The sequence below is a fragment of the Falco cherrug genome, chromosome 4 (genome assembly GCF_023634085.1).
Source record: "Falco cherrug isolate bFalChe1 chromosome 4, bFalChe1.pri, whole genome shotgun sequence".
Taxonomy (NCBI): Eukaryota; Metazoa; Chordata; class Aves; order Falconiformes; family Falconidae; genus Falco; species Falco cherrug.
Window position 1 is genome coordinate 4,542,783 of NC_073700.1, and position 25,265 is coordinate 4,568,047.

Below are 25,265 nucleotides of genomic sequence, written 5' to 3' on the forward strand. Positions count from 1 at the left end.
TTAAGGACAGTTTAAGTATATGAGTTTGGAAAGAGCATGCTATGTTCTGGACAAATCTTTAGATTTACTGGGTTATGTTATATAGATATATATGTTATATAGATAACAAAAAGCACTAACCACTTTAGTAGGTGTTAACTGGCAAAAGCAGAGATAATAAAGCAGAACACAGTGAGTCTCCCTAATGCAAACTTGAATAAACCACCTGGAATACTTTCTTTTGGCAGTTTATCAGCAGGAGCTGGAGACACCAGCAAAACCAGTTTGGTGCTGTCTCTGTAGTCCTCTTGTTTTCAGTGGACTGCTGGGAAGTTCCGGGCTGGTTTGACTTCTTTTTTTTAAAAACAAACAAAACCCCACCAAACCAAGCCTGATGTTACAGACTGGATAGCAGCAGAGAGAAAGAATTCTGGTTTCATGTGGTTCATGTAGTTCAAGGTGCTTAAAAATTCTTGGTTGTCACTCACAGCCAAAGAAGCAGCTCCGTTCTGTCTCCATTTAGTCCTTCAGCATCACTTCAGACTCTGGTCAGTCTTCTCTTCTATGCTGTATTTCTGACTGCAGTCAGTAGTGGTTATTGAGATACGGGGCTTTGGTCTGCAAAGTCCTGTCCGAATAGGAATGTGCATAGTCTTATTATAGCTACCCTGTCTGTCTCTGCAATAGTTATGAGGAATGAAGGAAATGGTAGAAAAGTAATTGGGAAGGGTCTAGAGTTTCCTAGTATTGTAACTTGTATTTCTTGAGGGTTGGTCTTGACAGTACCTGTGTATGAAATTTAAAAAACTCTCTTTCAACTTGGTTCTAACTAGTCAATGCTCTCATATAGTTTTGTGATGTTTTTCATTGTGCTTGTGTTATGTTTAATTCATAAATGTGTGTTCACTAGTATTATAAATGTGGTCATGGAACAGAGAGAGACAATAGTGGTCTGTTATGTCTGTGTATCATGCCTCCTAAAATATGGATGACATCACTGATCACTTTTGGATTGATCTTGATGCCACACACTGTTATTTTTTCCTTTTTTGTTTTTCATTATGGGATAATGGATGCGTACTTTACAAGCAGTTTTGATTCATTAGATAATAACACTTGTGCAGTACAAGTCAGAAGTACAATCTTCTGCTATTCCTGATGGTCCCATTTATCATGAAAATTCCTGTTGAGTTTCTGTGCTTTTTAATGATTTAGTGATATGGTGTTGTGGCTTAATCCTGGCTGGTAATTAAATACCACACGGCCGCTTGCTCACTTCCCCCTCACCCAGAGGGATGGGGAGGAGAACTGGAATGTAAAACTTGAGGGCTGAGATAAGAACAGTTTAGTAATTGAAACAGAGTAAAAATGAAAGAACAATAATAACAACGACGACAATAACAATTAGAATGAAAAGGGGGAGGGAAAGAATAAAATCGAGAGGGAGAGGAGGAAGGAAACACGTGGTGCACAGCTGCTCACCGCCACCACCGATGCCCAGCCGGTCCCGAGCAGCGACCCCTGCCCCGGCCACCCCCAGGTACCTGTGCCAGGCTGCTGTCCCATGGTAGGGAATGGTATGGAATGCTGCTTGTGCTGGTTGGGGTCAGCTGGCCTGGCCGTGTCCCCTCCCAGTTCCTAGTGCCCCTCCAGTCTTTTTGCTGGCATAACTCCTAAGAAGATAATTAACTCCATCCCAGCTGCAACCAGGACATTTGGGAAGATTTGGTTATTGGTGAGGAATTTCTAGGAAGTATACTAAATCACAGATAATATGTTGTCTTTTCATGTATGATGTGTAATACGTTATTTCCATGATTATGGAAAAGAATAATCTGTTTTTCCTTTTTTTTTTAGTTGCATCTCTAGTAATATCTTTTTTTTTTAATATGACACTTAGGGAATACTGCAGTGAAGCACTTGGTTGACTCTTCCTGGCCAAAATAGGTTAGGTTCTTCAATTAAAATTTAATCATTTAAGCCCTGTGTATCTCTTCTGTGTCAATACCTTCCCTTCCCTGAATGTCACCTGATGTCAAAGAAAAGATACAGGCACAATTTTTCTGTACTGGGGGGAAAAGGATCGGTAATATTCTATACTAAGCCATGTTATATATTTTTCAAAGTAAGTCACAGGACACTTCATACTGTAGTGTTTTTCTGTCCCCTCTCCCAGCTTGAAGCTATGTTAATCTGTATTTTCAGGATTTCTACTTAAATGTTTCTCCTGTTTTTACATGAACAGGAAGGATATTGGGAGATTCTTGCTATTTTTTTACTTGTACCAACAATTGTACTTGCCCTTTTTCATTTGTCTGCTAGAGGTCGATGTTCATCTCTGTAAAGTGCAGTTGTAGATCTGTTCAACTGCCAGAGAATTAAATGCAGATGAAATACCAAAATTTTTTTCAACCAATTAGGCTGAAGATAGTTTTGTATGGTTTGTATTCAGCAATCTGATTCAATGACTTGCAGCGGTAAAACACACAAAAATTCAGTGGGCATATTCAAATGCCAAGTGTTCCATTTTGGAGGGGGGGAAGCAGACAGTGTTAAATGGTTGCCTCGTTAATTCATGAAGTTCTCACTGTAATTTTCTGAAGGCAGGAAAACTTGCTGTTGATAGAGGCTGGGCGATCAATGTGGGTAAGTACAAATAGTAGTGCCTTAAATGATACTTGAAATAGCGTGTTTAAAATCATGTTATTTCCATTTAGCATGATGTGTAATCTGTTTATAATAATAGAAAGTGACTGGGTTGTGTTTAACTAAAATCAGCTCTCAAGGAAAAAACGTGGAATATGTACTGGATTTGTTTTCTCATGCACGGTCACCCATACTGAGATTTTATAATCAAATAAAATTTTTTTTGAAAGAGAAAAAAGTTACCCAATAGTGATACAATATCATATATAAGGAAAAGTGTTTGGATCAAAGTAGTGGGGGAAAAAATGAAGAAAAATGTTTAGATTAAATGTAAATATTTCAATAATTACATTATTGTAATTATTAAATTATAAAATAATTTTCATAGAACTTCTCGTCAGCTAATTTATTTATTACTCCAGATCAAAGGATTGGTCCATAGGCTGGAGAGTGGGGCTGAACCTGTTAGTGTCTGTTTTTGGCTGTGCACTTTTTCCTGATAAGGACTTGATTGAACAAATTATGAAGAATATAGTGAATGTGAATCTGCTGTGCTGCTCGTTAACACACAGCAGTGCAAAATCAGCAAACTGTTGAAGCAATATTTTGTGTCATTTAAGACTTGGCTTGTTGTTTTCATACAGCTCATAAATTCTGGGATTTTCCATTTTTTGTTACACACATCTTTTACAAAATTAATATCCAATATTAAAAATTAAAAGGACATTCAAAAAAACCCTAAAAGCCTGTCATATTTACTGGTATGTAAACTGAGCTTGTTAAGTTTCTTCCTTAGATATTTGTAGTGGGTTTCTCAGTAAAAATTTCTAATTTATTATATAAAAAAAAATGTTTGGGGAGGGGGAGGTCTAAGTACTTTTTTTGTTAGGTGTATGTGTGTGTTTTAAAGAGGAATTCTTAAAGTTTCTTCTGGTCTGAGTGTTTGCAGAAGGCAATGGCATGTGCAAATAATGACAACACCGGACTACTTGGTTTGGGTTTTTTTTGACCTGGTGTTCAGCACAGAAATGAACTTTGTACAACTCCAGCATGCCTGGGGGAAGCTGAACTTCCAAAGCGTTGTTACAGGGTACCATGTGTGACATGTACATCTCTCAGTTCTTAGGGTGGTTGCTGGATGAAAGGGACAGTTCCCTTTAAGCTGGGCATCTGCAGATCCTTTGCCTGATGGTCTGATAGGCTATACTTAAGAAGATACATACAGAAACAGTGAGGTGTTTTGTGTTGCTAGGTAAGGGTTTAACAGCTCTAGGTGTGGTATTTGCTAAGGGGGAAAAAAAAAAGTGCCAGACATGCAAGTGATCTCTGTCTCTGTGCAAAGACTGTCAATGTTTAGTATCTAGCTTTTCACGTGTTCAACGTTTTTATGTTTAGGGGGTGGTTTTCATCATTGTTCAAGTGACAAAGGTGGAGGATTTTGTGCATATGCTGATATCACACTGGCTATAAAGGTAAGAAGTATTCTTAAACCAGTATTTTCTACTGTTTGTGCAAATAGAAAAAAATCCACATACTAATCTGCATCTTAATAGGAGAAAATAAAGCCATCTATAGATTGGTAGGAATAGGACAGTGGTGTGGTACTTGATGCTGTAGAACATAACGCATATGCAGTATTGTTAAGTGGAAGGGAAGAGTTGCAGGGGTCAGAATTATGAATGCAAATGAGAGCCACTACAGTTGCATTAGTAATGTCGCCTTGCAAAAAACCCACTCAAAATCAAACCAGATTGACTTTTAATATCCTCAGTGATAATTATCCTAGCTTTACAGCTGAATGTGAAAATTCCACAGTAGTTTCAATGGTTACAATCAAGATGAATGCAGAGACAGAAATCCTCTCCCTGAATCAAGCTGCACTGTGCAGTGCTCAGAGTGGTTCAAATTCATGAATAAAAATGTGAGTGTATCCATAATAATCACTCGGTGTGAGTGAATACATTTGGTATTTAGCTGTTGAGAGGCTGAAGCAAGAGCCTTCTGCAATTTGGGCTTATTTTTATCAAATGTACTGTGGTATATTTGTATACTAGAATATTTATAAAGTATCAGTAATAATCAAACATTAAAAAGCTGTAATGATTGCAGCACACTAGATGACATAACATCTAATTTCTGTTCCTGGTAATTTGCAGAAAAGTAATCCACAGTGTTCTATTTTCCCTACCATTAAAACGCAGACTAAGAAATTATAGTGGGTGACAGTTCATACAAAATCTATATTAAAGATAGTAGCTTGTCCAAGTTAAGATTCAAAGAATTAAAATACGTGTTTTTCGTTGCAGATGTGGAATAAGAAATGAATTATGTTACTAAAAGTGGCTTTAATGCATACAATCCCTACAGCAGCTTTTCCTAAATGGTGGATTTTATGCTTATTCAGTTGGATGCAATCACAGTGGACTGTTTCTCCCTTCCTGCGCTTGTGCTATCGTTTGTGTCTCATGAAGTTAGCTCTTCGCTGGTTTGGGGGTCTGTGCAGCTCTTGCTTCACCCTGTCCCCAGCCACAGTTGTTGCTGTTGCTTTCTCCATGCTGTCACTGGTTCTGCTGCAGCCTCTGACAGCACCAATGCCACAGTCAGCTTTATAATCCCTAGTTGGACCTGTCCTTTTCTGTCTGGCTGGTGTGGGACGCTGAGATGTGCCAGCCACACTGGTGTAGAGCCAGTATGGCTACAGCAGGGCTCCTTACCCTGGGCTCCGTTGTGTGACTCAGTGCCATTGGGCTCATGCCTCATTTGTGGAGCCTGTTGTACAAATTAGCATGGAATTCTGTAGAAGGATAGGTCCTTGATCCTATGTTGTGTCTGATACTTTGTGGGAGAAAGAGAAGGTAAGTGTCTTTATTCCCTTTCTTCACCGACTTTCTCTGCAGGTAAGCAGATAGACCTGCACAGATGACTGAAATGCATTTTTCATGCATATCATCTGGTGGAAATGTATAGGGTTTTTTACTGTATAACCACAAAAATCGTCTTTTTATGTCAAATAACTAGAGCTTTTGTAATTAAATATATTAGAATCATTTAGCCATTTATTTGGTGAATGAAATGAATAGACATGCACTACATACAAATCAGAACAGTAATATGCTGTGCAAGCTTCAAGCCTGCAGTTTAATCTGTCATTTAACTTTGTAACTTTCTCCATCTTTTTATTTGTTTCTATATCCAGTTCCTATTTGAAAGAGTACAAGGGGTGTCTAAAGCCACAATTATTGATCTGGATGCTCATCAGGTGAGTAGCTTACCTATATTTCAAGCAAAACGTCTGCGGAATAGAAGTGTATGGCAAATACCATTTTCTTCTAATAGTCGTATAAACTGTCAACTGACAGAATACGAAGGTAGTCCTGGATGATGGAAACTGTGAACAGTTCCGTTTAATTACTTTATGGTCCAAAAGGCTGTTAAACCAGTTTAATGAAATTAAACTGAGTTCTAGCGCCATCATGTGGCTGGATGTAAAAATATTACGTACACAATCTCCAGTCAATCCCAGAAGAAACAAGAATCTCTTAAAACGGACTTGTGGTTAGTTAGTTCAGCATGCGTGATCGTTGCAGCAGCCTTTGCAGGGATGAATTTGACTTTCGGAGTTTTAATGGAAAGTCTGGCTTCAAGCTAGTGAAGTAAAGAATACATCACTCTTCACCTGGTAAAGTGACTTATTGTGGGTACTGAGAGCAAATCTCGTCTTTGGTAGGATTTCCAAAATAAATCCTGAAAGGAGGGAAGTAGTATTTTTAGAAAAGCAGTTAATGCACCAGAACTAGTCCTATCTGAAGTGTTGAAGATAATTTACTATGTGTAAATTAACCATTTTTAAGAAGCTCCATGGCAGTGAGGAAGCCTAATGGCTGCAAGGTTTTCATCTTCTATCGATTCTCTTATCTGCAAGTTAAAGCATCGTAAAATTACCATGAAATAAGGACATAGATTATGCAACAGAAAGATGTTTGTGTTCATGATTCCCTTCAGCAGTCTCTGTCAGGCTGTGGATTTTTTGGGGTGATTTTTGTTCTGTTTTTTAAAAACTTCTTGGAATGTATTTTGGTTTTCAGGTATCTGCTGCTAATCTGTCTGCACTAAACACCCCTTTGTTTCCCTTGTTTGGGGAGTGAGAGGTCTGTGACGTGGTAGCTCAGCAGATCCTTTTAAATGCACAGATACTCTCATCTTGTAAACATTCCAGTTCTTAGTGCCTTGGCAAGTTTCACCTCTCATAAGAAAATGGTTCACCCAGAGGCTCTCATATTCCTAGATTTCTGTTCCTGAACTGTTTATTTGTGGGCTAAAGGTGCTGAAGAATTAACTAGGAGTTGTAGTTTTTTAGCATTAAAAAATGCAATTCTGGTGCTTCCCATTCCCTTTCACACACATTGGCTACCTTTAGCTCAGTAATTCTTACTTTCTTTTTTTTTTTTTTTTTTTTTTTGTTTTGTTTCCAGGAGGGGAAGACATGAATTATGTAACTGAATTACAGAAGATGTATCTGTGGAAATGTCTGTTTCTACAGTTTGAATGAAATTCTTTTGGGGCTAGGGGCTGTAGTCCTGTATGATACACTGATTTCCACAAAATTATCTTAGTGATTGCTGTGAAAGGATTATTTTTATACTAGTGGACAAAAGTCTAAATGAGAGCCAAAAGAATACTGTTTCAATTCAGAAATGTGGGGCAGGTGAAATACATAGAATCTGAATTTTCACTTGAGCATTCATCTTTACAACCAGTAGGGTCTTTTTGTAGGGAATTCCTGAAGTTAAACTATATGTAAAACTGTGGGTCTTTAATGTTTGTAATTTTCCCAGGGATTATTTATCTCACCAAGGCTTGAATTATCAGAAGAGCTGTAGTCTGCTGTATTTATTTATTAATTCTTGTATGAGAATGAGTATCTCTGCAGCAGTTGAAAGTGACTTTATTTTTTTTTTTGGACAGTTGGAAGATGAGAGATCTGTTTGGTGCTCATAGTTGCTTTTGTGATGCTGCTGAAAACAATTAACTTGTAATTTTTGATTATTTTCTTGCCTGTGCAATGAGATCTGTGACAGTTGCCTTAACAGAGATACAAAGATGTTGGTCTTGGTAATACTAGCAGTCTTCAGAGTGGTGTTTGTCAAAGACCCCAAAACTTTATACCTCAAAATAACTTTCAAAGGTATAAATAAGAGAATGACACAGTAGTTTTAAGTATTAGATTTTTGTAGTCTTAATTACTCTAGGATTTGCAGATTATTTAATTCTGTGTTGGTATGATAGGTATAGCTGACTGTAAATTTCCTTCAGGGAAATGGCCATGAGAGGGACTTCATGGATGATCATCGAGTATATATTATGGACGTGTACAATAGATATATTTATCCAGGGGATGGATTTGCTAAACGTAAGTATAACTGAAATGCATATTCCAAAATGTGAAAGACACTGTGTGTTAAATAACTTTACTAATAAGCTTCCTTGCAACAATGTTAGCTAGATTTTTTTAAATTTCATATTGAACATACGATTTTCAATGATCGCTCTGATATGTCACAATAGTATCACTGTAGTGTTTTCCTTCACCTCTGGAATGAATTTCTGGAATGCAAGATGTGGGTGTTGCAAAAGCTCATGCCACCCTTAGAACAGTGAGTTAAATAATCCTTTTGATTTGAAGATAACTCTTAGAACTTAATCTTCCCCTTACACTAAATTTATAAAAGGATTCACTAAGGATTAGGTAATACTGTGTAAAGAGGTTTCATGTTCTTTTGAAAGTTACAAATTATAACATTTAGATGTTTGTCTTTCCAGTAGAACTTTCTATAAGCATGCAGAAAACAGGATGCATCTGAACGTGAAACAAGTTGGGAAGTAAAAGGAAGTCATACAAATGTGGAGAGCTGGTGCTTGATTTTTTTGTTAATTATCCCTATTCTGATGTGCCTGTTGTGTCTGGTGACCTGTCACAATTGGTGGGGTTTTGGTTAACAGTTATATTGCAATACAGAAGCCCAAAGCTTATTTGATCTTTTCTGTTACGCTGTCGTTTATTACAGCCTTAAACTATGATTCAGTTCACAAATTATTGGGGGAGATACTCCTCTGATGCTGAATTTCTTCAGTTACAGTGTCTTTCTGAAAAGCCTGCTTGATTTGGATTCTTGGCAAGAATTAGGTGCAGTGCACTGTACCTCCTTTTTTTTTTTTAACTAGTAAAGATTTTGAAAATTGTAGTGTATGTATTTCAGGGTATTAAACTAAAAAAATGACCATTTAAAGCACATCATGTCTGTAAGACTTAATTGCAAGCAAATGAAGATAGGTTTTTTTTTCTTAAGCATTCCTTTATTCTTTATCTTACATCAAATAGCAACATTTTGAACAGATGGATTAAGACCAAAGCAGAGTATGCACTTGTTAGCAAATCCGAAATACTGAGCTCCCCTCTCCAGTGGAGCTGGGAATATTAGCATTCCCTTTCTGCAGATGAAGCATGAGATGCAGAAGGCTGTGGCCAAAGGTGTATGAATGTGTAGTTCCTTGTAGTTTGCATAAGGGTGTCTAAATAGGAGTGCCTAAATCCTCTAAATTCTTTCCTGGTAGGTGACCAGACAAAGAGGAGGTCAGACAGGGCATCTTCTTGAAGGGAGGTAGAAACTGAGAGTTTGAATCCTTAGAGTAAATTCTCACTGATCACTGTCACGCTGGACTTCCTACTCATTTTCTCCATGTTTTATTACAAGAGTCTCTTCTGTACATTTTTTTTTTTCCACATACACTTCATCAGAAAACAAAAGACAACTAGCTAACGTTGCCTAATGCTTAGCCATAAGCATATTGACTTTCTAAGGGGATGTAGTTTGCAATTACATAGAATTTTAGGAAGAGAAGATGTATGGAGAAAAGGACTAGTTCACTGAAAAGGGAGCATAAAAACTTCACAGCTGCAACTCAAAGTTCAGGCCTTAAAGCGTTGCTGTTGGTCAGTGTCATTTTGCAGTTTTCAGAGCTGTATAAGAACATCCACTAATCTGCAAGAGATGGACAAAAGGCTACTGAATGCAAAAGCTGTGTTCATTCTAACCTACAGATCCATCTTTGTGTACATTGGTATTCCCTGATCTGAATAGTAACTAATCACTGTAATTCTGTGTTTTGTGGTGGAGATGAAGACAAGAGACCTGCAGAGGCATGGAATCTTATTCGCATCTCAACTTGTTAATGGTTTCATCAGAACGGTACTTACTTGTTCCCCACACTGATGTGTTTACCTCCTCTTCTAAAGCACTGTTCCGCTAGCTGATTCTGACACTGAAGAGGGTCTAAGGGCTGTTCAGAAGAGCACAGCTGTGCAGACCTATGTGAACATTTGTACAACAATAAGAAATTAATTTAGGAAAAATATCGTAAAGAAACAAAAATCTTTGAAGCTAACGTTGATGCAGTAAAATAAAGGAAAGTAAAAGAATGCTTCGTTAATGTTGAACAGGGATGGAAAGCAGAAAAAAACCCCTACCCAGCAATCATGAGGATAAATAAGTATCGTTGTGTTGTTGAATGCATTCATGCACACTTTGTGCATGCTGAATCCACACTTAAGATGTAAGACTCCCAGGTCATTTAGTTCAAGTCATAGGGTATGGTGAGGTTAGAAGTCATACCGTGAAACACCTCTGACATAATTTGATTAATTCAGATTTGGAGTTACACATAACTCCATAAAAGCGCCCCAAACTAGGCTGCGTAACCTTGGGTTTCTTTCCTCTACTTTCTTAGCCCTCCTGTTCTAATGCTTTATTGAAGGCATTAGAAATAATTTGATTTAAATTAAGAATAGATATTTGCTCTTCTGGTAGGATTACAGGGTAAGAACACTAAATTGAAACTGCTTGGGGCAAAGCTGAATCTTGTTACACATTCATAAAGCAGTTCACATAAATTCATGATCCCTTGCTGTGAAGTTTTGAGTGTTGTGATAAGAATAAAACATCTTAATTTCTCAGTAATATTTATCTTGGGTTTTTGTCCCCCAACTGTTTCCTTTTCAGTAGCAATTCAGTGTTTTCTTCTGCTTACGCTTTTTTAGGTTACTTTTAATAATTTTCTTTGTTTTCTTTTCTGATTGGTAAATAGACAAGTAGGTCAATGTAGGTCAGCTGCTTTTCAGTAACATTTTCCACTTGTGTACCAGAGATTGTTTTTCTTGTGCCCACCCCCCCCCCCCCCGGCCCCGCATCTAATTGTTTCTCTTCAATGGAAAATGGAGTTTTTTCAAGGTCATTGTGCTTATATTTGCTGGGAAAACAAGTAGTTTAATAATTTTCATTAAAGTTCTGTGAAAATGCAGTGTATTTACAAAATTTCCAGAAACATTGTCTTTCCGTGTTGCTTACCTAAATGTTGCATTTTCTTTCAAACCAATGCTTTGTTTATTGAGTAATGTGGAAATGTACTTTTTTTTTTTTTTTAATTTTTAGGTGCTATAAAACGCAAGGTGGAATTAGAATGGGGTACAGAGGACACAGAGTATCTTCAGAAGGTACATACTCACGTGGAAGGAGCATTAAATGAATTGAAACCTGACATCATTGTTTATAATGCTGGGACTGATATTCTGGATGGTGATCCATTGGGAGGACTTGCTGTTTCCCCTCAGGTTTGTACAATACTAAAATACCTACAGACTTTCAGTTCTCGGTAGATGCTGAAGGCAGTCCTCAGAGTGACTTGTGGCAATTTTTTAGATGAAGGTAAGGTGCCTACTTTACCCTAAACCAGAGCATTTTCCTGTTACAGATACATCTCCCTTGCTCTCACTATATGTTTTGTTGTCTCTTCCTGACTCTAAGTATTTTTGTTCTTCAGGTGCCTGTTACAGTATTATTAATCATCTCTCTAAAATATGCTGATCTTGAACATCCAGACAGTAACCAGAGGAACATATAGTTTCACACCTCACCTGCCTTTATTTTTTCCGTTTGGTTTGTTCTTTCTTTTTTCCTCGCATAACTCATATTGCAGTATGTTTTTTTTGTCACCTGCCCCCAGTATCTATCTTACACTTAATTTTCTCTGTAGCACTCCCAGCTGTTTTAAACTGCTCTTCTGGTATCGTCTAGTTCTAGCAGTTTTGTGCAGCTTGTCTGTGTATTCTTAGCAAATGACGAGATTTTTTTTTTTCCCTTTCCATGTTCTTTTCTGTACAGAAGTTGTTACCCTTGTTCAGTTTACCTTCTCTCCCCAGTTTGGTACCAGATTTAAATTTTTATTTGTTCTGTTTAACTTCACAGAAGTCTTCACCTTCCAGATATAACAGATCTGCTTTTCTCAAAATAAAGAAAAATTTACTTTATCTCATACTTCCTTCAATTTTGTTTTTTTTAATGATTCCTTCTCTGATAGTTCTTCAGTGCTGTCTCTCTCCTGTTTGCACATTTGATTCTCTTTTAGTGTCCACCAGTTCAATATAGAAAAGTGCTTTCTTGATTTGTGAGCTCTCAGATTCCCTTCTATCCAAGTCATCATTTGATCTGTTCAGTTTTTGTTCTGTTTTGCCGTACTTCAGTTGTCTTGCACAGAGCTCTAGTTACTTGCTGGTTTTTATTGGCTTCCTGATGTATTTTCTCATTCTTGCTGTCTCTGTCACTGAGCAGCCTTTTCGTTGCTGACTGCCTTGCAAACTCCTTGAGGAGCCCAAGGTGGAGTGACTTGGGAGCTGCTCTGAATCTCCAGGTTTGGTTTCCTCACTGTGTAGAAGGCTCTCTAAGGAGAAGGGAAGAGCTGAGGTGCTTGGACTTGTTTGGTTTTGACCTTGGAGAGGATATGACCTGAGGTGTAAGATCTGAGATCCTCATTTGGAGGAATGGAGCTTTTTGGAAAGCAGTGGCCATCAAGAAAAATGGAGGCTTAGTGATGGATGGAGAATACTTTAAAAAAATATTTATAAAAGAGATTAAAAATTCTGCCTTTGAGAAGGAGCAGTGTTAATTGCCAAGGAAAATGAGTTGCTGTAGCTTGTTGGGTGCCGTGTGGAGAAAGACAGATGGGGAAGGAAAGCTGAGATGACTCTCCTGGTCATAAGTAGAGATGAAAGGTAGAGCACCTTTTCTCTGCACAGCCTGATGGAGAAAAGGTTTCTGTAGCTCAGGCCTTTTCCTGAATTGAGGGCAGTGTTTCTTGTCTCTCTGATCTTGTTGGCTTAGGTGGTGAATGGTGTGTTTCACCAAGCTTGAAATCCCAGGCTACTGGGAATGTCAAAACTGAAGGCGTTGAGTCTGGATGATTCGTCTGTTCAAGGCTGATGAGTCCAGTCTTCAGTTGTACAGTGCAGATGTTATTCATCTTTTGAAATCTTGCTGCGGTGTTAATGCTATTGAAAAGTATGCTTCCTCTGAGTGCTGTGAGTGATAGTTTCTTGGTGCTTGAGGCTATAGCCAGGAAACGTCAGGTGTAACAGGCAAGCCCATCTTACCTTTGTTTGTAAGTGGGAGCTGTCTCAGGCTGTAGTCTTCAGTTGATGTATTTTTTCCCCTGGTAACGTGCAAATGGTGGAATAAGCCCGTATCTTTTTCCCTTAGTTCTTCAGGCTCAGCCACTAGCGGTGCTGGAGCAGGGATGGGACCATTAGGCTCCTCTGAATAGCGGCTGCTTGCAGTTCTTGTGTGGTATAATGTTTGCTGCATCCAGTCATGGTTCCCGAGGGATGTACAGCTCATTCTGTAATTCTGTTACTTCCTTTAAGGATTTGTTTCTAGCATAATTCTTCAGTTTCCTTTGTCTTTTCAGTTATTATTCCTTGCTCCCATTGTTCTTTTACAGGGTTGTGTCAAACTGTACAAAACCCATTACTGTTGTATGGTTTTACAAAGTATTTTTTCAGCTACATTTGAACTTCATTCTTTCCTTTTACCATTTGTTTGTGGTCTAATTTCTTTTTAATGGCAGGGTAATATTTCTTGATGTATTTATAGTCTTCCTGTAACAAGTCTGAGTAGTGCATATTTATTTTATAGCACTTTTGCTGCTGTTCCCTTAATTTTCTGTATTTGATGGCCTTTTAATCCCTTTTTCCGTTCTCCAGCTTTTGCAGTTATTTAAATTTTGAGCTGTATGTTGTAAGCTGTGTCTATGATGCTAGGGTTTTTTTCCCTTTTTTTGAGGAGTTGTAATGGATTGTTTGTGCCTTCTATGTATCTCTGACACTCTCAGCTTTTACTACTTAATGCAAAAGTAGATTGTAATTCTCTTCTCACTTATTTCTGAATTCCTTCTCTTTTCCCACACATGTACGTACTTGAAACCCAGGAGAATCAAACTCTTGTTATACCTGTTCAGTGACAGTACAGTACCTCTTGGTCAGTATCTTTGTTATTTTTTTAGTTTCATACCCTTCTCTGTTAGTAAGAAGTTATTTAGAATTTATTTTCCTTTTTAAGGATTTACCATTATGTACATTTTGCAACTCCTTCTTCAGCCATAGATTTTTCTAGTATTAACTATAGGCTTTTACGAAAAGAAACTGGAAGCCTGTAATTCAGCTGGTGATTGTGAACATGTAAAATCTGATTTGAATTTTTGGTGGTTCTGTAGGTTTGTGAAATCTTGATCATCAAGTTGCTAAATTTTTGTCAGTAAATTTTTGTCATTATGCTATGCATAATGAGCACAAACTGAAGTACTTAAAATTCAGACATTCTTACTCTCACCCTGTAAAATAGAGTGAACATTTCTAAACTTTGTAGTCACTTTAGACTTTATGGCCTTTCAGCTGGAACTCTTCTAGGAATTTATACTAAAAACTTTCATCTGTTGTGTCCTCTAAAACCAAGATAAGGAAATTTTTTATTTGCTGTTTTTCCTTTCTTAAAATATATTATGCATGTAAACCAGCTAACAGGACTCTTAAATGATTTTTTTTTTATTCCTGTTGTAAAATGTAAGGCTTAATCACTTATCAGACATCCAGTACTAGATATCTGTAAGTCATAGGCTAGAACTAAAATACCATATTCATAGCACTTTTTTTCTTTTAACTGTTGTAAACTTGCAGGGAATTGTGAAGAGAGATGAAGTCGTGTTCAAGGCTGCCAGAAGCCGCAGAATCCCAATCCTGATGGTGACATCTGGAGGCTACCAGAAGAGGACAGCGCGGATTATTGCCGATTCCATCCTCAATTTGCACAACCTGGGACTTATTGACAAAGAGCAGGCAACCTGTGGAGTTCAAAGTCCCAAGTTGGAACAGATGATTAGAGACTCTGCTAAAGACTTAACCAACTTGTCGCTGCAATGACAAGTTACTAAATTTTAGGAAAGAACTTCCTGTTTTAGGAGCAGGAAGTCTCCACATCATTATTAGGGGTAATATAATGTATTCCAGAAGACTCAACTTGCCTGTAAAATAATACAGTAGAGGTAATATGCAGTCACAGAGTAAGTGTGTCTAACTTCTGAAGCTATCTTGAGCAAAGGCAACAAGTCCTTATAAGCTAATTGAGACATATACTCAAGTGTACTATCTTTAAGTTTATAATATTACTGTAGAAAGCTTTAATTGCTTCTCTAATTGTTATGAGTAGTCGTATTATGTTGAAAGAACTATGCAGTTGGTATCCAAACACTGTCCCAGACCTATTTCAGATGATGCAGTTCAGACTGTGGTGGGAGAAATATGGGCTAAACCTACTGGCTTTTTTTTTTTTTAGATACTGCATTTTATTTATTGCTTTTTTAATTGAAATATTATAAAACAAGTTCTGTGCAGGCTTCTGTGCTCTTTAATACTGAAGTGCAATACTACAAAATCTGTTCAGTTAGTAGGCTTTTAAGCCATAGACTATTAGAACAAAAGCTCATTAATTTATATTTTATTCCTGTTGTTGATAGTGACTTAAATCCTAGTTATAAACACCTTGCAAAATAGAATATGAAATGCCTTTGGCTCCATATGCAAATGAGCCATAAGGGCTCAGCATTAATGGTCTGTTTTCGGCCTGTCTTGAGGCCTGTATATGAAAGGCAATAGTTACTATGCATCTTAAATCACAGAGTAAAGTAACTACAATAACAAGAAAACAAATTTTAGAATTCTTGCAGAAAATATTATGTAGAAACATGCGTAATCTTTTATTGTTGCCAGCATGTCATGTATAAAACAGTGAATGCGTACATTTTGATTTTTCTTTTTCCTCAACTATTGCTGTGGTTTTTCACTTGCTCAGAGAGTAATGGTACTCATAGTTGCATTGTAGTTGTTAACCAAATTGGTTATATTTACACGTAAAAATACAGTGAAATTTCTACACTTAACGTGCTAACTTCATACAGGAGCTTCTAGGAGGATTTCGGAACTAAAGAGTGTATTCAAAAGGGAATTCAGTACCTTAACTGTAAAGTTTGATTTTATTTAAATTGGTATGTTTTGCATTAGGTACTGTTTGTAGCATTGGGTCGTAAACATACTAAATTGTGTATTTTGCAAGAGCTTTTTTCACTTCCAAGTATTCACTGATTTGTAGTACAAGTTGCACATCATGTTTCAGTTTGAGTCTTTCTGTGAAGGGACACTAATATTTTCCTTGTAATAGAATCAGTGTGTAAGCTATTTAAGGAACGTTTAATTAGAATACTTACCTCACTTAATGTTAATTTCTAGATTGATAGGGTTTGTTAATTGTAAGAACTTGCACAATTGCTGTAAATATCTGCTTTAAAAAAGATTTGACATATTGCACTAATCTTGAGTTGCAACACTGTTATTAAAAAGCACTTTTAAATTTCTTACTAGAAGGACCATCAGAGTACAACTAATGTTGAGATTTATTTTTTCTATACTGTCTGATGTTACTGAAAGATGTTGTTATTCTTTCATATAATTTTTTATAAAATTATAAATTACATTTCTATAAATTAAACCCCTGTCCTAGTACCATATGGTCTTTTCCAGAACGTTTTCTGTTTGTGTTAACACGTTTATATTTTCCTGTGGTCTTGATTAAAATGATGTTGAACCGTGCTGACTGACTTTTCTTTTCACTTCACATGTATCTTGGCTGTCAAAAACTTTGCATGGAACAGTTTATTGAAAGGACAAGACGACATGATTTTCATACTTAAAAAATAAACTGAAACTGCAGTGAGTCTTAAGCATGAAATAGTACAAGGTCTCTCAGAGTTAATGTGTGTCATGGTCTCTTGAAGTGGGCTTGGAAGTTTTATATCCAGGTACTTTTAAGATCAAGGTAAGGGGTTAAAGTCACTTTCTAATTCCAAGTTACCTTCCAAAATAACTCCTATTTTAAGTATTAAAACTGTAAACTAAGCTTCTGTTAAGGCTGCAGTGTGGTTTGTTAGAGGTCCTTTTATAAATGACTGTCTTTTCAAAGAACTAAATGTTTGCAGAAGAGCCTGTTGGCTTTCAGACTCGTGTGTAAAATTTGTGATTGGTAAGCAATGGACATATTGACTGCGTTTTCAGTGTTCATTACAAAATCAGAATTGGTAAACAAGTCTATATTTTGTAATGAACTTAATATTTATGTGCATAATGAACATGCAACTCCTTCATATTTTTCAAAAATTCCAGTTTAGTGTAATATTTGACTTGGTTGTTAAAAGCAGAAGTTTAATTTCTCCACATTAAGAAACTAGTCCATGAAAAATGTCTCCTGTTTTTTGAAAAAGCAGTGAAACTGTTTTTAAGTTGGATTTAGGCAACAGATACTATATTGTTATTAGTTAATACCCTATTATCATTAGGCAGAGTTCACTGAAAACTTCATTGTGGAAACCTTATCTTGACCTACCACCATCAAAACCTTTTAACTTTGACAAAAGCTTTTGTGGAACGTCAGGAGTTCAAACTAGCAAGTCTGCTAGGAGAATGCCACGCAGTTGCAAATTTTATGGGGGAAAAGTGTGGAGCTTTTTGCTTCTGTTGGTTTTGGGTTTTCTTAATTGCAGTTGTGACTATAAAATCCTCCCGTAATACAAAAAGCTATCTTGAAGAAAGACCTAGGAGGTCTTGTCTTTCATAACAAGACATTAGTTTTGACTCAAGTTATGTAAGAAGGAAGTAGTGAGGATTGTTCAATAGCTTATAGTTAATGCATGGACATGCATTTCTTGCTAGTCATCCATGTGTGAAATTATTTAAAAGAAAACAACTGAGGAGTTGGTGTTTTCATCTATTTGACAGTTGGCACGTCGAGCGCCAGCCCCCCTTGCCTCTCTGGCAGTCAATGCACAGTATAGAACTTGGCATTAAAAACACCAGGTGTTGTGGTCGTAGTCTTTTAGATGGTAATATCAGTCTCTTTCACATTGAAGGTATGACTTGTTTGTTTGTTTGTTTGACTTTGATTTTATTTTAAACACTGCATGGTGAACTCCCAGACTTGTATCATGAATACAAGGAAGAATTTGAGAAATGCTGTAGGCAGACAGCTGGGATTAAAAAAAAAAAAAAATTGTACAAAAATTAATTGGTAGACAGCTTATTGTTTGGGGGGTAGGTAATGCTTATGTTGGTGAATAGGAAATGTTCATGCTCCTGGGTTCTCTACTCCTTGCTGCTCCTCACAGCTTGAGGAACCTAATGACCCTGAAACCATTCCCTGCTACCCTCTGGTCTTGCTACCAAGAGTAATTTGTTGAACAGTGTTTCTGCCTCTTGCATGTACAATAGGGCACACAATGCTTGTCAGTGCTGGCTGCACATGTGTGTTGTGGTCTGTGAAGTGACACTTGGGAATTTCTTGTACTTAAAATCGTACGACATGTTTGTACTCTACATGCAACATAGCTGCTTTGGGGGTAACGCTGACAGATCCAGAAGTCAGGAAGTTAGTAATTGTGGATCTCAATGTCACTCACCCTGTGCTGCTGGGGCTGGAGGAGCTTGCCGAGTTCAGAAAGCTGCAGGGTGTAAAGTCTTGGTGCTGTGCCAGTTTCTGAATAACTGAAAACATTCTTCTTTCAAGGTAACAGCTGTCCCTTGGTGAAGAAGAAAGTTCCCTCACTCCCTTCACCTGGCGGAAGGTCATCTCCCTTACACCCCCGGGCTGATCCTGAACGCGCATGCAGAGGGGAGCCTGGTCCCAGGTGATGCTCTGTCCTGAGCCTGACTTGGATTTAACACGGGCTTTGTATTCCCCACCGTTATGGAGGCAAGCTTGCAAACCGTTTGGTATGTGCCAGCCTTTGGCTTGGACTTCAAGTAGGTGTGATTTTTCAGGTTTTTTAGTCTTTCTTTGCTCATGATGCTTTTGGTAATCTCTTAGATTTCCCATCCAGTGCTCATCCAACTTTCCCTACTTAAGCTTATCCTTTACACAGGCCGTTTTGCTACAGCCAGTCACTTTTTACCAAAGATAAATAGAATTAATTCCTTCTAAAAAGAGATGATGTTTTAGTAGGCTGTATGAAGCACGTTCCTGTTACTAGGTCTGACGCTCTCCGGGGCTGGCGGCGGTGGTGAGCGCGGGAGGGTGGCTGTGCTCAGTGCTGCCAGACGCCAGCATGTCCTGACCTGCAGATGGGCCTTAGCACAAAGCCAGTGACCCCTGCCCTGCCTGCCTGCAGTATTTTCAGCATGCAAGAATGCAACGTGCTGCATATAGTGCTGACTCCCTGAAACTCAATACAGAATTCTGTGGCAAGGCAAAAATGCCGTTTGATCGAGTAGGTTGGATACGTAGGAAATAACTGTGGTGGGGCCGTGGTTCTGACTGACCAGCCTGGTGCAGCTCTGACCTCCCTCCCAACAGCTTACCTGAGGTTAAACCTCTGGTTGGAGATGAATTAAGTACAAAAATTACGAAAAGATTGCCAGGCACATCTTGTATTACCGTTCCTGCGGTATTATATTTTGCCAGTGCAGCGGTTTGTGGAGCCATGGCACACTTCCATAAATCATTTCTTCCTTCAAAAGTAACATTACAGACAATAAGTTAGACTTACTTGTTGTCAGATAGAAGGCTGGTTACGTATTTCACTAAGATCCAAACCCTTGTTTTATTTTGCAGTTGAGAGTAGATGTCCTTTGAGTTTGACTGGGACTGCTTATTTTTATTCTGGAAATGCATGTTTGATTTGTTTACAAAAAAAAAGGGAAAAAATGTGTTTAAGGCCAACCTAAAACAATGTATCTGGTCTTTATAGTGTCTTAAACTTAATCCTTGATAGAGTTACAATAGATTGCAATGCTTTGTAAATAAAGGAGATATCTTCTTGCTCTTTGCTTTTGACACTTAAGAAAAACGGTAATTAATCCTGTTAGCCAAAAGGTTGTTATTTGTGCTGTGATTTTTTTCCCCTTGTATTTGCTACAGGTACAGAAGAGGGCAAAATAGACTTTAGGTCTGTTTAGGTCTGTAGCAGAGATGAGACAAGGAAACTGATAATTTTCTGAATGAAAAGCTGCAGCCTGCTCTCTGGTTCCCGTGCATCGGATGCTGGAGCTGCAGCCTGTGAGAGCTCTTGCTGCTTTTTGTGTGAACCAAGTAGAATTTTCCCTGGTATATGCAGGTATCTGCATATTTATTTGCTTCTTCCAGCTATTGTATGCTACCTTCTCTCTTCATTCTTTGCTAATTTTCCTGGGACAAACATCCACCAAGCGTGTCACCAAGAACACTTCACTTTTGTGTGCTGTGAGCAGGACTTGCTTTGGGTGCCTGCTGTTCTCAGCTTCCCGCTGATGAATTTTCATTTCATAGAGGCCTCCAGCCACTTAGAAATTCTCACTGTAAGGGCTCAGTGGCATTTGGGCTTGCTCGTTTTGCTCCACAGCTACACCAGGGTTTGAGTCTTGCTTAGCATACGAGATTCTCAGGAATGGGGGTGTTGGGGCAGGGCAGGCTCTGCCTGAGGATCGGAGCCAGTGGCAGGGACACACAGTGACTTCTGTCGAATGTTGTTTGTGGTTTAGGATAAGCAGCTCCACATGGTCCCAGATCAGAAAGAGATGTTTGATTGCTGCCTGAGTAGAAGTATTTAATAATAGGTTGTTCAAGAATGGAAACTGAATCAGACTTTAATTTGATAACTTTACAAATCAAAACATGTTGACAAATACCAGAAGTAGATGAGGGTTTTTTTGTAGGGGATGTCCAAAAGCCTGGTGTCTGGTGGTTCTTAATTTCGAGATACTATGATTGTCTTGGAGTAATATTGAAAACTAGATGAGTTAGTCCTCGCCAAGACTACATCCTGTGACAATCATGGAAGTGCAGGCTAGTGGAGAGCAGAGGGGAGAGGGCATAGCTGCAGGTGATCCAATGCAGCTGCTGCCATCATTCTCCATGTCATGATAGCACTGTTTTGACTTAGCAGAGGAAATAATGGCATCATAGAAGCAGCCCTGCTTGTTGCTCTGTGGACGTAAGCGAGAGAGTGATGTTCTGAAGCAGGTAACTGGTTCTAAAAATTCTAATTCCTGTTTGCTTACCTTTCCCAGAACAGTTCAAATGTAATTATTTGAGCATTGTGAGATTCAAGTGCTCTTTAAAAAAAAAAAAAAAAAAAAAGGTAATTCATACAGATTCTGTAAGAAGTTTTAAAAATGGTATCATAAGTAATGGCCACAGCTCAGCTATGGTCTAACGGGGAGCTTGAGCAGAGGCTGTAGCTCAGGCGTGCCGAGGAGCGATGCGAGCTGTGCCTGGCTGCCTGAGGCAGCTCCAGCGGTGGCCCGTAGGAAGGGCTGGTTGGTAGCACCTTTGAACACCAGGCACCTGGTTCTGACCCTCAGTAATATCTTGTCTCCATTTTCAGGTAGCCCTGTGAGATCACACAACACACTGCTTTAACCGAGTTTCTAAGAATTTCCTAAAATACTATTAGGGGAAGTGCTTAGTTTATTGGAGTTGCAAGCAGAAGTATTGATGAAATCTTTTCTGGACAAATAGTTTCAGCTTCGTGGTATGCTGTCTCTGAAATGTATTCTGAGATTAATTGTCTTTACCTTGGCTACTATTTCGCAAAGTCACCTTTTGTTAATTAAAAAAAACCAACAACAAAATCCACCCAGAACCCCCAAACAAAACCACAAGCCAAAAAAACAAAAATCCAAACCCCAAACTTATGGGCAACTTTGTATTAACAGGGCTAAATGTATCACAGGAGCTATGAGAAGGTTTTTTACTTAGGCGTGCAATTAAATAATACACTTAAAGCTATTGATAACATGTTAAAAGCAGAGAACAAAATTCTACAAACAGAAATGAGATGTATTTGCAGCTCAAAGAAATATCCTGTGATGAGACTATGAATGCAGACTAGAGCTTGATATCCTGCTATTGGACAGATTTGGCAACCAATAAGTACCAAAAATCAATTATTTTAGATGGTAAAAAATCTAAACAAGACTATGAAACAAAGAAGTCTGAAAAGGCAAAAAAACAAACCTGGGCTTTCGTTCTTTCTAGTATGCAGTATCATCAGCTCTGTACATGATGATAATCTCATCTCTCTTTTCCCTTCCCCCTGCACCTCCCCACCCCTGTTACTGTTTCTGGATGTAAACATGTCACAAAGATGCAATTTTGGAGTGGAAGCCATAGTAGAACAGCCATGTTTTGATTTCTGGAGGGAAAATCACCCTGGATTTGCTCGCAGGTGATGCCTTCTGATTCCTCCTTAGCTTACATACACTGATTTATAAACATGTCAAGTTGTAACTCAAGTAATAGGCAAACCAACCCATGTATCTCAAGGCAACTTTCCTTGTGATTTCATAGAATTATAGAGTGGTTTGGGTTGGAAGGGACCTTAAAGATCATCTAGTCTTCTATTTACTGTTGATAGTATTAGAAAGCTTTAAGAGTTCCTAGGTAAAAATTACGTTTTTAATGCTATTAGCAAGTTGGAAACACCTTGAGTGTTTCAAGCTTAGCTCTTTAACTGATCTGTAGAGTAGATGCATGTTTTACCCAATCCTTAATTAAGCACAAGTTTTACAAGTAACACAGTAAAAACTGTATGATGACAGAAAAATAAGTACAATGTGCAGTGGCTACATTAACAGGCAAGAGAAGTCTTTTGTATTTTCTCTAGCCTGCATTCATTTACTCCTTAGGGAGCAGGATATTGAAGCAAACCTGGTGTGATAGAGCTATAGAGGTTCCATGGTCTTATCAAGATTTCACACTGTTTGTTGCAATTAGTTACAAGACCATATGCTGATAAATTAATTTGAAAACTGTATGTAACTGTGACTATGAACACAACTCCATATAATTCCTAATGCTTCATCAGCTGTATCTGCTGCTAGGGACAATTTTCCCTATATTGATATAAAAATCCAGTAAGCTACTAAATGCTCTATAGTCTGGTTCATTTGGTTAATCAAAATATGAACCGTATTTCTATGCTGTCTAACTAGAAAAACTAGTTCAAAGAAGGATATGCTGTGGAAAAACAAGAGCTGTGTGAAGAAAGATGACATTTTTCTGAATGTACAGTTTGTGAAGCTGCAAGACAAGGATGAAAAGCAAAACTTGATTTAATGCTATTTTAAAACTCTTTCCAGAATTCTTGCTTTCTCGCAGAAGCTGTGTGTTGGTAGCAGTTACAGCATGCTGTCTGTAGATGTTGAGAATCCGTGCATGGCTATATGGAAAGGACTTGATCGTTAATGAAGCTACAGTACATTTCCTGAAGTGCTACAGCAGGAGAGAACTTCTGCTAAATTTTACACGGCAAGCAGCGGAAGGCCCACTTCCCCACTCAGTATGCAAAGAATCTTGGTGACCTAGTCCCAAAAGCAGGCTCTTTTTTTAGAGAGCAGTTTCTCCTGTATCCATTCATTCATGTGTTATGCCGCTCGTGGAATTTGAGTTCTGGGATACCATAAATAATGGTCAGAATGGAACAGCAGCCATAAAGCAGAGTCTTCTACTGTACTGATGCATCGGACTACCTCACTATTTTTTTGTGAATTAATCTGTTTTTATACCGTATTACTAGACAGATGCTTTCTTACCAGCCAGAAGGCAGTGGAGGTATCGGTCTGAATGCTGGAGCTTGGGGAACAGTGTTGAGGGGAGTGAATGTATTTCAGGTTGTGCTAGAGTAAATAGACAGCTCAGTACACTGCAATACAAAAATAGTGATGGTTACTAACAACTCTCCCAACAGTAACAGTACTTGAAGCAACAGTGAACTGTCTGAGCTAGCAATTAAGCTATTTTGTTGGATTTGCAGAAAGAAAGACTAAGTAGCATAATTCTACAGAAAATATTGGCTTATTGAGAAAGAGGTAGCACAAATAACCAATTGGCCTTTTCATTTCAGTGTTGCTTGTTTAATACGTGCAAACTGTTGTTTGTTCTGTGTGCTGGTGAAAATGTTGCTTGCACAGAGCAGCAGCATAGGCAAAGCGGGAATGTGAAAGGTGAGAGCAGCAATGCGAGTGTGCAGCCTCCCGTGCCAGCACCCTGGTTGAATTAAAGGGTTTCACGAAGTGCGGCAGCAGCAGTGCTGATGAAGTGCAGACGTGGTTTGTTAGAGCTGGCTGCATATGCTTGAGAACAGTATTAAGAATTCAAAAAGTTTACCTTCTTTTGGCCTCAGAAAAGTAAACCTGTATGTCTGAACGTTAACAAGTTATAACAGAGATTAGTCCTTCATGGTGTAGTCACAGTAATTCTATCTTATTTTTAAACACCTGAGGCTCTTGATGTAATGGGTCTACACAGCTTGAGAAGTAAAGCTGAGTCACCAAATGAAGAATGCAATAAACTGCATTCAAAACAATTGCCATCTGGTTTTTTTTATATTCTTCCTCATTAAAACTGGAGGGCTGATTTTTTCCAAATGCTGCAATGAAAATGGGGCATTCCAGTGTTGTAGCATGGATGCTTTAATGTTGTTCACAACTAGAGAATTATACATGCTGTCTACCTTTCATAATCTTAAGCAGATAACTTGAGGAAATTTAAAAGAAGTATTTCCAGGGTACAGGTAAAACAAAAGACTTTTAAAGTAGTGTTGGTTGGTTGGTTTTTTTTTTTTTTCCCATGGAGATGACCAATCCTTACTTAAGCCCCACCTAACATTGTTTAAATCAAATAACTACTTGGTGGACTGTTATCTGAATGATTTGTTATTAAAGTCAACTTTATTAAAAAAAAAAAAGAAAAAGATGGGGGCAAGAGATGATAGTTGTTAAGAAGCATGGTATATAAGCTTTAGTTGACATACAAGTCCTTTCCCAGCTAAGGACAAGGAGTGTTTCAACTTAATGTGGACAGTATAAACCTATGAAGAATTGTCAAGGTCAGCAGTAATGAAGCTGGTCCTGATTTATTGTGCATTTCTACAAGGACAGTGTTCAGAGGGCTGGATTTGATTTAGTTTTTTTCACCACTGAGGTATCACCAGGGGGAAAAACACCAACCCCACAACTCAACAAATGACCATGTGATGAAATCAATAGTGCTCACACAACAGAGAGAGACTTCTTGTTTCTTTTTTTGAGGCGTGCTCAAGGACCTTGAAATTTTACAGGCTGTGGGAAATTCAGTCTTTTAGCGCATCTCAGTGAGATTCTAAGGTGCACGCCACTTCCATACTGGGTGATGTTACTGTCCTTGCAAAATGCACGGACCTCTTCTCCTTACCGCTGTGCA

The 25,265-nt window shown here is 38.2% G+C and overlaps 1 protein-coding gene across 3 annotated transcripts in view; it reads left to right on the forward strand.

Annotated features, from left to right (window-relative positions):
* Positions 1 to 16,648, forward strand: part of HDAC11 (histone deacetylase 11) — a 30,843-nt gene extending 14,195 nt beyond the window's left edge. The window contains exons 5-10 of one of the 3 annotated variants that reach the window (XM_055709987.1): positions 2,583 to 2,625; positions 4,021 to 4,097; positions 5,822 to 5,884; positions 7,939 to 8,035; positions 11,112 to 11,290; positions 14,684 to 16,648. In XM_055709987.1, the coding sequence (XP_055565962.1) occupies positions 2,583 to 2,625; positions 4,021 to 4,097; positions 5,822 to 5,884; positions 7,939 to 8,035; positions 11,112 to 11,290; positions 14,684 to 14,926 (702 nt within the window). In that variant the 3' untranslated portion in view covers positions 14,927 to 16,648. The remainder of the gene's footprint in view (positions 1 to 2,582; positions 2,626 to 4,020; positions 4,098 to 5,821; positions 5,885 to 7,938; positions 8,036 to 11,111; positions 11,291 to 14,683) is intronic. The other 2 variants (XM_055709988.1, XM_055709989.1) reach the window with 2 other exon arrangements.
* The last annotated feature ends 8,617 nt before the right edge of the window (positions 16,649 to 25,265 follow it).